This window comes from Gallus gallus, chromosome 7 (genome assembly GCF_016699485.2).
Source record: "Gallus gallus isolate bGalGal1 chromosome 7, bGalGal1.mat.broiler.GRCg7b, whole genome shotgun sequence".
In the NCBI taxonomy this organism is placed as follows: Eukaryota; Metazoa; Chordata; class Aves; order Galliformes; family Phasianidae; genus Gallus; species Gallus gallus.
Window position 1 is genome coordinate 31,576,918 of NC_052538.1, and position 15,500 is coordinate 31,592,417.

General features: G+C 33.1%; 1 protein-coding gene across 7 annotated transcripts in view; it reads right to left on the reverse strand.

Annotated features, from left to right (window-relative positions):
- The window catches only part of LRP1B (LDL receptor related protein 1B), a 581,170-nt gene that overhangs the window by 117,551 nt on the left and 448,119 nt on the right, over nucleotides 1-15,500 (reverse strand). For all 7 annotated transcript variants that reach the window (XR_005861415.2, XM_040703826.2, XM_422146.8 and 4 more), the window contains exons 35-41: nucleotides 14,225-14,356; nucleotides 11,968-12,102; nucleotides 11,384-11,513; nucleotides 8,016-8,142; nucleotides 7,716-7,867; nucleotides 7,302-7,426; nucleotides 3,876-4,247 (exon numbers count right to left, since the gene is read on the reverse strand). Coding sequence is in view for 6 of the 7 variants with exons in the window: in XM_040703826.2 (XP_040559760.1) it covers nucleotides 3,876-4,247; nucleotides 7,302-7,426; nucleotides 7,716-7,867; nucleotides 8,016-8,142; nucleotides 11,384-11,513; nucleotides 11,968-12,102; nucleotides 14,225-14,356 (1,173 nt within the window). In the remaining variant the exon portion in view is untranslated. The remainder of the gene's footprint in view (nucleotides 1-3,875; nucleotides 4,248-7,301; nucleotides 7,427-7,715; nucleotides 7,868-8,015; nucleotides 8,143-11,383; nucleotides 11,514-11,967; nucleotides 12,103-14,224; nucleotides 14,357-15,500) is intronic.

Consider the following 15,500-nt stretch of genomic DNA (forward strand, 5'->3'; position numbering starts at 1 on the left):
AAAATTAGTATAGAATTCTCTCTGAGCTTATTCTGAGAATAAACCCTACTGTTTCAAATGAGATTGATAACCTGCAGCAATTTAAACAAGTCAGATTTCCATGTACCTCCTTACATAACCCTATGCCTTTAACTTTTTCATGACTTCTGTTCTTTCTGTATAATGTTCCATTACCTCATTTTAACCTAGAAAGTATTTATCAGGATGAATTTTCCAAATGCAATGCCTTTTACCATGTTTTGTTTCATAGAGGACTAGCATTAATACCTGGAGCTACAAGAATAAATACAGTATGGTTTAACAGACTCCTGAAGATTTTATAGGACAACAGGACACACACAAAAAACCAAACCAAAACAAAAAAAACCCAACAGATGAGAATATAACTAGCTTAAGTCACAAGTGAGAAGTAGAAGCATTATCACCTGTCTCACTGTAAGAGTGCTATTCACAATTAAAAAGTGGAAGATTAAGAAGAAATTAATGGGTGCGACCACAAAGTACATACATACCACTTATTTCTCCATAGTCTGATACCTCCAAAGTGCCTACTTAAAGCAAAAATATACAATAAGATTTTGCATTCTTTTTTTGAAAGGAAAGACCAAAATCAAAACAGATTATTTAGACAGTAGCCATGTCACAACATAGAACAGACTATAGTGGCAACTTCAAAAGATGTCCACAGACTGGATTAAACTCTGCATGATGCTACAATAAAAACAACACAAGCAATACTCGGTGGTTAGGGACAATTCATTATCCAAAAGAATTTGTCAGAAATTACAGCCAGGAACAAGGTGAATTTTCACAAATTGGCAGTCAAGAAAGATCAACTCGACCCAGTTACTTATAGAAAGTCCCTACTAACTGACTGACCTAAGGAAATAAAATTTGAAACACTTACTCTAAAAACCTATGCTGTACAGAAATAAAGATGTTAAGGTATGACATACTGTGCACATGCTACACTGTTGTTTTTGTTATTTTTTTTTCCTGTCACTGCTCCTTCCTGCTGAAGACTGAACTCTACCAGCTATTGGGTTCTTGGTGAGTCTTGAATGTGTTTTTAGTGAACTGGAACAAGTTGTTCATATGCCATAAATCTACTTTCCTTGGGCCGAAAATGTGTTAGCTAATGGGTTGTTTATGAGTTGCAAATCTGTTCAGTGAGGTGAAAATTTGTCAGATAATGGGTTGTTTATGAATTCTAAATCAATATTCAGTGAGTCGGAACTATGTTAGATAATAGCTTGCGTATGGGTTGTAAATCTGTTTTCAGTGAACTGGAAACATGTTAGATAATGGGTTGTTTCGGGGTAGTAAATCTATTCTCAGTGAGCTAAAAACATATTAGATAATGGGTTGCTCGTGAGTTGTAAATCTGTTTTTAGTGAACTGGAAACCTGTTTAATAAGGGGCTCTTTATATATCTTAACTCCGTTTTTAGTGTGCAGAAAAATTCAATAATGTCTTGGATTTGAATGGCATATCTGATTTCAGTGAGGTAGAAATGCATCTGCTAATGGATTATTTATGAGAAGAAGAACTACAATCATTGAACTAAAAATGTGGGACAATAATATCTTGTAAATAACGTATTCTATTTTCACTATCTGACTTTAATACTGAGTAAGATTTTGTCCGATTTGTAGATCTCAGCCTAATGAGGTGAAAAGGAATTGTACACGTGTAAGAACCACACCAGGTAATTCTCATGTGGTCTTGTATCCCTTTCCAATAAAGGGAAACTTGCCAAAAATACCTACTAATCATTTAGGAGAAAAAAAGATAGCAAAACAAAAGTCAAAGCTGTTATTTTAAAACGAAACATTAGTGAAACCTGTCAGCTGAATTCCATTCAATAGTTTCTTCTAATCATACATAGCCAACATGGAAATTAGAAAATATTCCGTCCTATAGTGAATAGAATGCCTGATGTCAAGGAGTCTTTGCACTGTCTTTTTTCCTCCTTAAGTATCACTGTTAAGTCAAATACTACTATGGTATCAAGGAGCTCGACAAACTGTTTCCTGTTTACATAGACAGAAAGTCTCTGATTGTGGAAAGAAAGGAGAAGTGATCAAAGAACATCAGTTTAAAATGAATGACTCAATACAAAGAGGTTTTAAAACATACAAAGGAGAAGTAAAGTAACACATACTGGGGTGTGATAATCCTTCTATTAAAAAAAAAAAAACTTGAAACACTCCTAGAAAACATCTTTTTTCAGAGCTATACCCTAAGCATATACATTTTTGGAAGAACACAAAATTTCATCTGACATTTAATTATTCAGCGCACTGATTCTGATAATGAAAAATGAAATGAGGCATATTAAGATTACAAGCAGAAACACTTCCTAACTATTTCCTAAAAGTATAATTCTCAGCTGTGGAGTGTTTTTAGTTCTTGTACAACAGCCTATCATAAAGTAACGAGGAATAGTTTATTGTCTTTTTCAAAATCCAGTTTGTATCTGCATTGCTGCTTCATCACTTTTTCCCGTCTGTTTTAAATTTAGAATTCTCCAATGGTTTTCCATGTAATAATTTCCATCACATGTTGTAACACCTAAGTTAAGATAGCATTGCATCATCCCCATGCGGGTGAGTGGTTGTCTCATGTACAGCTAATCTCAGCCCTGAATCCCTAGGTCTTCATGATTTCCTAAGAGTAATGAATACATCTTGACAGTATTTGGTTTCTCTTTTGTATCTCAATATGGATATCATTAACTCCTCTGAAATATGCGCACATACATACTTGAAATTAAAATAAAATATAAAAAAAAATGTGTATCATATTTGAAAGATGCTTTGCCAGTCATTAACATCAGCAGTTTCCATTACCAGGAATACCTTTCCAGAACCACAGGACAGAGGCGCACAACGATAACAATTATCCAGTTTATGTTGTAGAACGGTATTTCATCACTTCCCAGCTATTTGCTTCTTTCTATTCTAAAAATATTTCTGTTAACACACAGTAGCAAAGGGCAATACATTCTACACCACATATACTTCCATGTCTTCCAATTACTCTTTGGTCCTGTTAATATTTCCCCCAAATACCTAAATGCAGCAGTGCAACTTTTATGACATCGGAAATGCAGACGATAGTTATCTACAACACAGGAAGAAAAAATGATATAACACCTGAAACATTATGGAGAAGGGCTACCAAAACAATCAAAGAGTAGAAATAGTAAATATATACCTACAGATGAATGAGATTGTCTATTTTAGAAAAATTACATCCAAACAGAAATGCAAGGTAGCATAAGATTCTACAATTTATATTTTTCTTGGACTGATTTTTAGATTTTTATTCCTAGGCTTTATTTCTCATCCAGCCTTGAATGCCTCAATTTCAAGTTTTACCAAGGCAAACTTAAGTTCACATTGCAGTGAAGTTAAGCTAGACTTAGTGATGATATTGATGTTGATTTCTTGAGGAGCCACAGGCTTCAAGTATTCAGAGGCAAAAAAAAAAAAGTCAAGTTTCAGAGGACTCTCCCTATTACTGTGGTGAATGAAGGCATGGTGAACATTTGAAGTTACTCAGTGAGACTGTCCGTAAAAAAAAACAGAAAAAAAACCCAATTTTATAGGTTGGAGTTTGGCTCTTCCTGTCACTGGACAGAAGTCACTTTTCTTGAGCTGACTACAAGAATGGTGTCAGCTGGACACATTGTGGTACAAATGGTAACAGTTGGGGTATACGCTTATATATGGTAAAACGTTAATATTTTTGCCCCATCGAGTCAACATTTTAATGACTTCAAAACTGTGAAGTCAATTTTACTTTTAAATAACTTTTCATTATAAGGGTTATTAAAAGAAAATATTTTGGCAAATAAACTTTTTACTTACTTTCTATTAGCACTCTTCTGCCAGCCCAGTTGTCTTTAATAACTTGTATATTTCCAAAGTGTGCATCACTGAAAAATATCCGATTAGTACCTCTTCCTTTCAGGCTGTAGTCAAAAGCAAGAGCGATCACATTTTTGAAGTACTCTGGATTTTCATATGGCCTTACTGGTGAATTTAAGTTGTTTTCATCTGAAAGATGTATACTTTTTAATATTGTCCTTCCTGAATATAAGAGGTAACCTTCATGTCTTAGGCAGGTAATTCCATCTTCTGCAAGATAGCCATGTGCACATGCACAAGTTCTTTGTGCTTTTCCTCGATAAAGACAGAGTTGATGACATCCACCATTATTCTTGGCACAAACATTAGTACCTGTATGAAAAAAAGAAAGAAAAAAAAAATCTGTTTTATACTATTACCTGTAGCTAATGTAAATCAAAATGTCATTTTTTTGAATTCCAAGAATTCTCTTAAACTTTTTCTACAATACAATTGAACCAAAGGCCAAAGTAGTAAAGAATATAACTTCAACAATTAACTAAATCCAATTTTAGAGTATACAATCTATGAGAAAATGTAATTAATATTCTTCCAATTCACAAGATTACATACTTTATAAGAAGAAAATAAATAGATGTTTCCTCTATGTTCAGATAAAGACTTGGATAGAGACTATTACAAGTTGTTCCAAGTGTTTTGAAAGATTTTTTTTTTTTTAAAACACCTGTTACTGACAGAGACAAATTTGGATACCATCACAATACTGTAGCGTTCTTAATTTCTATCAAATGAAAACAGGTACAAAAGTGTTCCCTTTTGTTCTCTGTTCTTGATGAAAATGTTTCCTGACATTTTTGTTTTAATTTACTCTAAAACTTGGCTTTAAAAACTTACTCTCTGACAAGGTATACTATTAAATAATCATTGTCACATTAGTAACTTCAGTGACATAAACTACACTTGTTAAAAGCAATATTTAAAATTGCAGTAATTGTCAATAATTAGGATCTATTTACCTTCGTATTTTTTGGACTATGTATGAAATACAATTATAGTTAGTTCAGATAAATTAGTTTTTGTTTCTGACAGCACTTTCCATATAACAACTAAGCTCTCTCAGTATAGTCATTTTCCCATTTCTCAAAGTTTTCTAGATAGTGAAGGAGAAAAAACCACACACTTTAAATAGTTTCTGGTAGAAAGCCATTGTCATTGTCAGGGAACATGTAGTGTCTGAAAGTACCCTTGACTGAATTTTTTTAACTGCTACACTTCAAGCTAAAGATATATCTAAGTAAAAGCAATGGGGAATGAGTTAACATTAGCAGTGTTGAATTTTGACAAAATTATGAGAAATGTTGCACTGTAGTCATGCAAAAATACATGGAGAATTATCTGCACATATTTTTGCTTGTAGTTTTTTAAAAACACTTTTGAAGCTTTATTAGGCTAGAAAAAAGTTAATATCTGTTTGGAAGGATGAGAGTTTGAGAAGAGAAAGGCAAATACATGGAAGAGATCCTAAAGTTTCTAAAATCTCTCTTTGTAAACTTCAGCGCTTCCACAGTTCAGCTGTAAGCATCTGTAAAAGCAGCCAGCTGTAAAAACAGATTAATTAGGGCATATCCTTTCACACATGTAGAATAGAACTAAAAGAGAAGAATCTCCTCACTGCAACAGGGCTGGCTCATCAGAAAGGATAAAACAGGTGTTTGAAAAAAAAGCATTGATCACTTGTCAATCAGCACAGGTTGTTTATGTGGGTTTTTTTTCTTTGCTTGGTTTTGTTTGCTTATTTTTGTATTTGTTTGTTTTAATAAAAGGTCAGGAAACTAGCTAATTCCTTTTCCTTTTTAAAGGATCATTACCTACTTCTAGTTCAGCAAACTTAAAAGTATACATAGATAATATATAATAGAGTGATACAGAAAAAAAAACATTCCAAAAGTATTTTTCACCTGTTTTTTTCCCTTTTGTCCTCCTGGCTCACTGACAGCCCCTCCCAAAGACATTAACCATTTGTACCCTAGTAAAATTTGAAAAATGTATTAAAAACTCATTCAGTTATGTTTTTCGAACTAACATCAAAAATTTTTTTAGTCTCAATAACCATTTCTCCCATTCCTAATGCAACCAAATCTGTCAAACTAGCAATAAAAATCATTACATATAGAGAAGCATTTTTAACCAATTGCTCCATTTTCTTAATTCTATACATAAGGCCCTTCCAAGCAAGCAGACATTAACTATTTCTAGCCTTGTTAAAAGCAATAACATCCATTTTTTTTTTCTGTGGACATTTATTATCCACAAAATGTCTACAAAACTGAAAATACTTGCAGAACTCCTTAGCAAAACTAATACAAATATGTTCATTGTTCTCAAAACTATTCAAATTCATTTGAGAAAAAATTGGAAAGATTTTTTTTACTGATTTTTTAAATAGGTTTTCTTTCAAAATACAGATTTATTTTACATTTTATATTTAATGCAGTTATTTAGGAAAGATGTATATAAAAACTAGATCATCAGATATGTGATGCTGTGATTAAAACAAGTTTTGAGTGTTGCCAACACTAAAAGTATATTCCTATTACAAATATCTTTAAAAATATCTTTTTCAAGTAGCGTATTCTTTCTGTGTTTTTTGAATATGTATTTAAAATTCCATCTGGTAGCAGCTCTAAGAAAATAATCATCATTTTTGATAGAATTCAGCTCACAGAAACAAATACACATTGCTTACAAAGGTGATAAACTTTTGTCGTTTCTTTCTCACAAATATCTTTGCTTTTCAAAGTCTCTTCAGAATTAGAATTTTAGCAGAAAAAATAGTTAAAAGAAAGATTATTCTTAATGGGGGATAACATTCATTAATTTCTACTATAACTCTCAGTCAGTATATGATAATTGTCTATTCGGTTGCAAAACAAATTAAATATGAATGATATCTAACTATTTACAATTATTCCCACACAAAAAAGCTGGACTCAAGACCAAGGAATCTCAGGAAATAAATATTTGAGAGACAGAGATTGAGATTTTCTAGCTGTGAAAAAACGTACTGCTTTCCAACAGACATCTGAGACAGCCTGAGATTGCTGTTCTCTAAAGCACAATTCAAGGTCCATCTCATTCCTAAGACTTGGGTGCTTTGAGGAGAAAAAAAAACCAAAAAGGAATGATAGGAAGTATTTTGATTTTATACTTCCTCCTTAAAACGCTCGGATGTTTTTAGTAGAAGCTTTACTACATATTTTTCATAGTAAGTAAATCTTAGCTAAAAAAAATACTCTATGAAAAAAATATGGAGATATAATAAAATTTATTGTCATAAATCAGTGAGTAACTTTTTATATGTTTTAATATACATTAAAAGTACCACCAGGCGATATTGAAACAATAGCATCCTTAAGAACAGCCAACCTTTCTCTCGTGCTCTATTAAAGACTTTCACTTCCTTCAGGTTTATTCCAAGGCCAGTCCTCATGGTCACAGCATCCGTGGCCTCATTCTTGTGGCCTCTTCTAATAGAGCCATTTGCATGTGCTCTGCCAAAAAAGTTGAAGATGTCTGATCAACAATCCTCAACTACTTCACACCAAACAAATGACTGAAGGGTAGCGGAAAGTTCATCTAACAGAAGGTGGAAAACCTGCTTTCATCTACGATACTGATATGCTTTAGGTTTCAGTATCAGAAATACCCTCTCTTTCGAACTGCATAGCTTTCTGTGATCCATTCTGTGACCTTGCTAAGGAATGGCTAATCCTACAAAGGTGAAGCACCTAGCACTGAAATAACATTTTGAGACTCAAATGCTTATGAAAAATAAATTACCTGTCAGACCAGTAGATGTAAGCTCCAAACACCGCAACTGAAAACATATCCACATTGCTCCCTGACAGCACAATCTCCCGATTCCCTCCACTCTCAAGGTCAATTCTTTCTATCTTGTCGGTACGAGCATCACACCAATATAATTTATTTTCCTAAAGATTAATTTTAAAGGAAACATCAAAAATCAAGTATTTCATTACGAGTTACTAAGAGAGCGCTGAAGTGGAAGACATATTGACTTTAATGGAACATAATAAATACTATACATTTTAAATTACAATGGAAAACTGAGAAACTAACCTCATAGTCAATGGAAATCCCATTAGGCCACACAATCCCCAGGCTCACAAGAACAACCTTCTCAGATCCATCTAAATATGCCTTTCCTATGCAAGGAATCTGTCCCCACTCTGTCCAAAATAAATACCTGAAATGTTACAGAAATTACCTATTAAAATTTAAATTAAATTAAAATTTAGCATAAAAACAAAGATGAAAATGTGTAATACTGTCCTCCAATTGCAAACGGTCCAAAATTGCAAAAAATGAATGCATCATTACCATCACAAATAGGTACTTCAAAACATAATCATGCTTATACATCTTTGAATACATCTTTGAACCTTCAGGGGATAAATGTACTCATTTGATAAACTATTTTATTTAGACTTTTTTTTTTAGAGTTGCTACACATGAAGTAATTATTACAATCATAATTAATCCATCAATATGCAATTCTGTGCTTAAAGAATATAGTTTGGTGCTTGGGAGAATAAAACCAAATTAGAAATTACTAGAACATAAACTCAAATCTAATACCTACTAACAAACACTGTGATATAACAGGACGCGTATGTCTAAATAAAAATGTATTAGATAGGAAAGCAGTTAGGGAATTGGTAGGGGAAAGTTGTTTTGCCTGTCTCCCTTATGCTCATGGGAAAAATTTTCATCTCACTTATCTATGTATGCACTGCTGTATACTTACTGGCACAGACACATCACTGCTTTAAGGTGAGATGCTAGGATAAATTTCTGCCTTGACCTCCTACTACTCAATCTGTTGCTTTACATATAGCCAAATTAGGCTAACAAATCTACAGACAGTGCTTCCTTTACTGAGATTGCCAACAGCACTTTTATACATAACTGAACTTGTATTCACAGATTTGCTCAGAGGTGAATATTAGTTGATATTCTGCATTAAGGATTATTGACTACAGATGAGCATTTGGTATTCAGTTATGCACACAATATTCTCTCAGCCTAGTTGTTTAAACAAACCAACCAACATTAAATAAACACAACTATCAGATTTTAAAAAAATCTGGAAATCTCCAAAGAAAATCCTGAAAAGGTAACACATATTGCTTAAGACATTATTGGAGCATTGATGGTTATAAATATATTGATATATTAACATCAGTAAATCATCAAATAGCATAGAAAAAAAATGGATCTTCCCAAATGTCTCAGAAGCTCTAAAACACTTGGACCTTTGCAGTGTTATGCTACCTAGCTGTTTGCCCTTTATATTGCAATGCTAGAAGAATGACAACTTTTCTAGGAACTATCCCACATGTAAGTTAAGTAGCTGACACATAGATGTAAATGACAAAATTTTGATGTGGTCCTAGAATTAACTTTAAAAAAAAACATCTGTGAAGAAAACAAAATTGGGGTTTAAACTTCAACAGTGCAAACACAAATGAAGTTTCCCGAATGTCTTCAAAGGAGGAAGATTCAAAATCTAAGAAATATTTCAGAATGACCTTTACTCTGTATTTCAAGCACAGTTTTGAGCTTCGCCAGAAAAGTTATTTAATCGTAGAAGAAAAATGGAAACCAAATGTGTTTTAAATGAATAAGTATTCCTGATGAGGGAGAAAGACACTTCTTTCTAGAAGTGCACATTCATAACTTTAAATAATACTACCAACCAGCTGAATGCTGGCTGCTTCGTATCTTGGTATAAGGGGCAGATTCAATAAGATCAAATAACTGCTATTTTCCTCTCCGTTCTTAAAGCTGTCAACTCAAGCTTCAAGAGAAATGAAAAATGTGAAGACAGGGCAAGGAGAGGGCAAGAAGGGAGGAACACTTTTGAATGTTTTGCCTGACAAAGGGAAAGAGATGACAATAATGCAAAGGATAAGCAGGCCTTTATCTTCCTCTATAAAGATACACATTTACTTCACTAGAAAAACATTGCTATCCTTGTTGCATGAATTAACTTTGATTGGAGTCATCTGAACAGAGCACTTTGTGGCACAGTATTAAACAGTCCAAGCTTTTACGTGTTCACAGAACTTATCTAAGTATATTATATACATGTTGAGGAAAACTACACTGTAAATGAATTACTGTTTTGAAGAAGTTTGGGGTGCTCTTCTGGTCAAAAGAATTTTATTGGACTCTTATGCAATATTCTGCAAAGGATGTGTTTGTTTTTTTTTTTCTTAACATATGAATACACTGAACACAAAGTAAAAAAATTATCCAGATCCTGAAAAACAACATAAATCCTGAACTGTGAACAAATATGGTCAAGCAACCAGTGGTGCCATATGAACCCAACTGTAATGATTTGTGACATAAGCAATTGCATTATGCAGAAAATAAAAACTACTTTTATGTTCACCCTCACTTTTAAATACACTTCTAACCTGCAAAATACAAAGTTCGCTAAAACTATATTTCTCATAAAAGAAACTGTGGCAAGTTCCAGACAGCATTTTGCATCACTTCTTGTTGAGAAGTTGGAATTCTTCATCACTAGAGATGCAGACTCCTCTGGCTGAATACTGAAACTGCATTTCTGAACATACTGTGATATTCATTTAATTGAGCCTGGGGAAAATGAATGACACAGCTTTGTCTCTGTTTCTGGGAGGAGGTAGCTTTTCAAATGCTTCTTTACAACTTCGATGCACACCATGCGGTTTACACTTCAGGAAGGCAACTGTAGCAGTTAAATCTGCTGAGAAAGTATATTTTATATTCCAGTGGAAAAAAAATAAGTTGGAAATCCTTTGCAGAATTTACTGCTTCTGTTTTACTTGTAGCTCTCCTAACATCAGCATTATAGCCTGAAGGGATAGAAACTTCTCATTTCTGTTAGAGAAGCATTGTTGTCTCATCAAACAGTTGAATGAAAACTGATGTAATTTTTAAACAAGAGTTACCCAAATATTTATCTGACATAGCTTTCAGCTACCCTGGGTAATCTCCTTGGTTGATGCAGAGTGACATTACACGATACTGGTATTTATAACTATCAGAGAATATGCCATTATACTATTTCACTATCACACTGAGGTCTTCATTAGCTAGTGTGACTTCTTGGATATGCTGGAAGCTTAAGTGCTTAACAGATTTAAGCAAGTTTCCATGCAATGGATATGCTTCAGCTAAAATGATTGTGCAAGCTTTCATTTTCTAAGACAAAGAAAAATATAGTACTTCCTGCAGATAGAGACTCATGAAAATTCTCGGGATAGGCTAAGAACATTTTCTTCCACCTGGGTCCAGTTATAGCAAAATACATCTCATTACAGTACTTTTGAGTTTTATTAAATGTTATATATTAGAAAAAAGGCCTTGATTCCTAAAAGCTTCATTGCGATTATGCAGATGTTAAAAAAAATATGTAGCCATAGTCACATTACCCTTTTTCGGGGTGTACTGCAATAGATCTTGGCTGGTCCAGACCCTGGGATATGATTACATATCGGAATGAGCCGTTGAGCCTGGCAACTTCAATTAAGTTGAAACCATGATCTGTCCAATATATGTTACCTAGGAAAAATATCATGAAGTTACTGAAAAAAGAAAACATCACTTCAGAAATGTTGAAATCTTAAATGCACAAGTTAAAACCAGAAACTAACTGCTATATTTTAAATTGTATGCATCTTGTATTTTAGTTTTTAGTCCTTTTTAGCCTTCTGTTTTAAAATATAAACTTGTATTACTGGTTGTCACAATTGTCACAACCCATATAAGAAACAACAAAGTTGAATTTTTTTTCAGTTTAATAAAATTGAACCAACTCCACACCAAAAAAGAATGCACCACACCTCAAGGAAAAAAAATCCTTGTGATATATTAAGAAAATAATAACAAAAAGTATTAGAGAATTGGAATATTATAAATTAGTAATGAAAGTAAATAAAATTATTTAGTCTTGAGCTGAAATGCAAGAGTATACAGTCAGAAGTCATAACAACACCAGACACAAATAAACTCCTACCTGCAATCCAATCCACTGCAATGCCTTCAACTCTTCCCAAGCCATTTGTAACAACATCTTCTTTCCATGTTTGGTCCCGTTTAGATCTGCTAATTTTGTTGAAACCCATGTCTGTCCAATAGATTGTATCATTACCTATAAAGACATAATGAAAACTCTTGGATTGATTTAATTACTTTAGTCCAGATGTCTACATCAGTAAACAAAATTAGTAATCACTCAGATAAAGTTCTGGAAGTATCAAAATTTAACTAGAAAAAAAGTGATAAATTTGACTGATATGACAAGTGAATAAAAATTGGAAAAAATACCTAATTCATTTTATGTTATAAATATCCTGATAAGCTTTTGCTAGCATTCTTTTTTTGGTGTTAAAGTGCTCCTTTGTTTTCTGTGCCATTCCACTTCAGGTAACTGTCCATAAGAAGGAAGAGAAGGACCACTACGCAGCATTTGAGTACTACATTACTTTCACTGACCATTTAAACTCAAATTCTCAGCCTGGACTTTGAAGTGTAGAAAGCAGAGACATGCATTTCTCTCTGTTACCACAAAGTACCACCGGTAAATGGATGAGGAAAACCAAGAGATGACATCCCTCAAGCACAATTCCATCTATTTCTGTTGTCAGAGCTCAGAGCTATCACAGCCATGTTGCAATATACATTCTGATTTGATTGAAATTAACTGAAGTCCTCCAGACTGAGGTAATCCACCTGAGAAGGACTACCTCTTACAGCCAGTGCTCCTACTGCCTCTAAAAGTTAGAATTTTCCTGTTGAAGCCGTCTTCCTCAAGACCAACCAGGTCAACGGTGAAGGATCAAACACCTATTTATTACCTTGCTTTTCTACTTCACAGATGAAGCTATTTGAGAATCCTTCAACAGCTTTGCTTCCGAGTGAGAGGTTGAGCCTTCAGATTTTTTTTTTTAGTGTAAGCATACAAGAAGTTTACTCAACAGAGTGGGAAGAACCAAATAAGCTGCAAGGCGTAATATTCTCAAACTGGAAATGAATTCTTAGAACTCTGTTGAACAAAATCTCATTGATAACATCAAAACAATTACTAGGAAAAAAAAAATAATTCTGTGATAACTGTGCATAAGAACTCCACATACAGACAGCTGACAATCACTCCAAAAAATCTAGGAAATAGTGTAAAAAAAAAAAAAAGAAACCAAGCAGCAGAGAGACCAAAAAAGCCTTACTTCTATCACCTTTAAGAGAGCTAAAAACCTCTCATTTTTAGGAGATACCACTGATCTAGAAGCTGACAGTAGCAAATTAAATTTATTTCAGAAAAGGTTCCTGTGACAGCATTGCTTCTTTCTTAATCTCTTTCTAGTATGTTCAGTACTGCAAGAGGAAGTTCACAGAGCACATGCTTCTAGAAAACATGCTTAGAAGTAAATACTAACAAGTTGAGTAGGCAAATGTAATAATCACCCTGTAAAATACATTGAATATGATGTGTTGATATAACTGCTCAAAGATGCGCCAAGGCAAATAAATAAATAAATGTTAAGTATCGAGCAATATTATTTATTCAATGCAAAACTTTCCAGTCACTATGTTCTATATATTACATTGGATAATACCTCTTCGATTTTCAGGTACCTCTTGATACCTTAAGAGAAATCACACACTTGTGCTCTACAGTGAAAAATACCCACTACATTAATTTGCACTAAACTAGTAAGGATTCCTGTGGGTTACAAATAAAAATAATATTCCATACATTATTCCAATAATATGCTGTACTTCAGGATATTACGGTTGATTTCTTCAAAAGTAATGCCTCCTATTTATTTCCATGGAAACTACAATAGATACAAAGAGCACAAAAGCACTATTTGATACAGTAAACTCTCAGCTACAAAGCACTATTTTTCAAAGTGATTTTTATATCCAGCAGACAGCAAATGACATCCTATGATATAACTAAAGCTCTGAGCACTACCTGGCACTGATTTGAAGGTAAAATATGCAAGTAAGAAGGCACTATGAAATACTAAGTGAACTTGAAATTTTGCTAAGTAGATGTACAAAACCATTAACGAAGAAGGTAGGCCAAAGGTAGAGAAGAGTGTAATGAATTTTTACTTGTTGGTAAAAGATAAGTGATATTTGTGTGATGAAGCAGTCAAACTAAACAAGAAGGAAGAGGTCTGTTTAGAAGTTTTGAATTGTTTTCCATTTTTAAAAGCAGTAGAAAATATCTAACACACATACAATAGAACATGCAGAATATTTACCTGCATGGAAGTCTATGCCCACTGCAAATGAGGTTCCAGATACAGGCATTAAAGCTTCCATTTTATCATTTGGATCAAGAGGAATTCCTCTAATCCCTTCATGAACAGAATACATAATAAATGATTCTATACCTAAGGGAAAAATCAAATAGTTAAGGGGAGCAAAATGGAGACTTTCCCTATTAGCAACACTTGAGGAATTAACAGAGTTTTCCTATACTGTTCCATAGTTGTCCAGAATGATAAATCCAACTCTTAAAAAAAATCCATGAATTATTATAGCTTATTTCTAATTAAATTATTAATACAGTTTTACAAAAAGAAGTGAATTATTGCTCATTCAAGCACAATCTTACAATTAATCCTAATGAAAATTTAAACTAAGAAGAAACTATTTTGAATTACGAGACATTTAAGAATATTTTCAGTGCTTATCCACATTTTAGGTATTTAGCAAGAGACAGTTACAGATAACTCAATAAAAGCACAACCCGAGACTGTATAAATTGACTTCTGAGGCATGAGATTCATCTTACCTCATTCAATCATGCACCTATCCTTTAGAAACAATAGAGAGGTACACAGTTTAAGAAAATCATGCTTTAGATACACTTTAAAAGTCTACATTTGTGTTACATTAATAACACAACAGAAGCATTGATTTCTATTAAGTAGGAAGAAACAGTTGAAATGAATCACACCTTTTGATAAACAAAGTTATAACAAGTATTTTGTTGCATTTATCTCCAAGTCCTTGTAATAAAACTCTCCCAGGTTTAAGGGAAATGACATAGTGTGATGATATGCAACTCAAAATCTTGAAGATCAGGTATTATACACAAGCAGGTGTCTTTTTCTTCACATCATTTGTTTAAAAACCTTTTTCTTTGCAAAAAGACAGCTAGTAGAAATACCTTAAGAATGTGAACTAAAATGTTACAGATAAAATAGTACAAAATTTCTTCCAAACAAGACGACATTTATCTAGTAAATGAAATGAACAATACTAAACAAGTCTGTATGCATGGGATGCTACCTGTTAGCTTTTTCCACAAGTTTTCATGAAAAAAAAAAAAGAAAAAAAAAATACCTGTTTTAAATTAAAGGAAAATTAAATAATCAAATCTGTTATTATCTAGAAAACTATTAAAAAACACAACATCCACCAGTTTTACCCACAACTAAAAGTTATAACTATCTGAAGAAGTGCAAAAGAATATACTAGAAGGAAAAAAAAACATTGCTAAGTTACATACGGCAAGATCTAAGTAGAAAG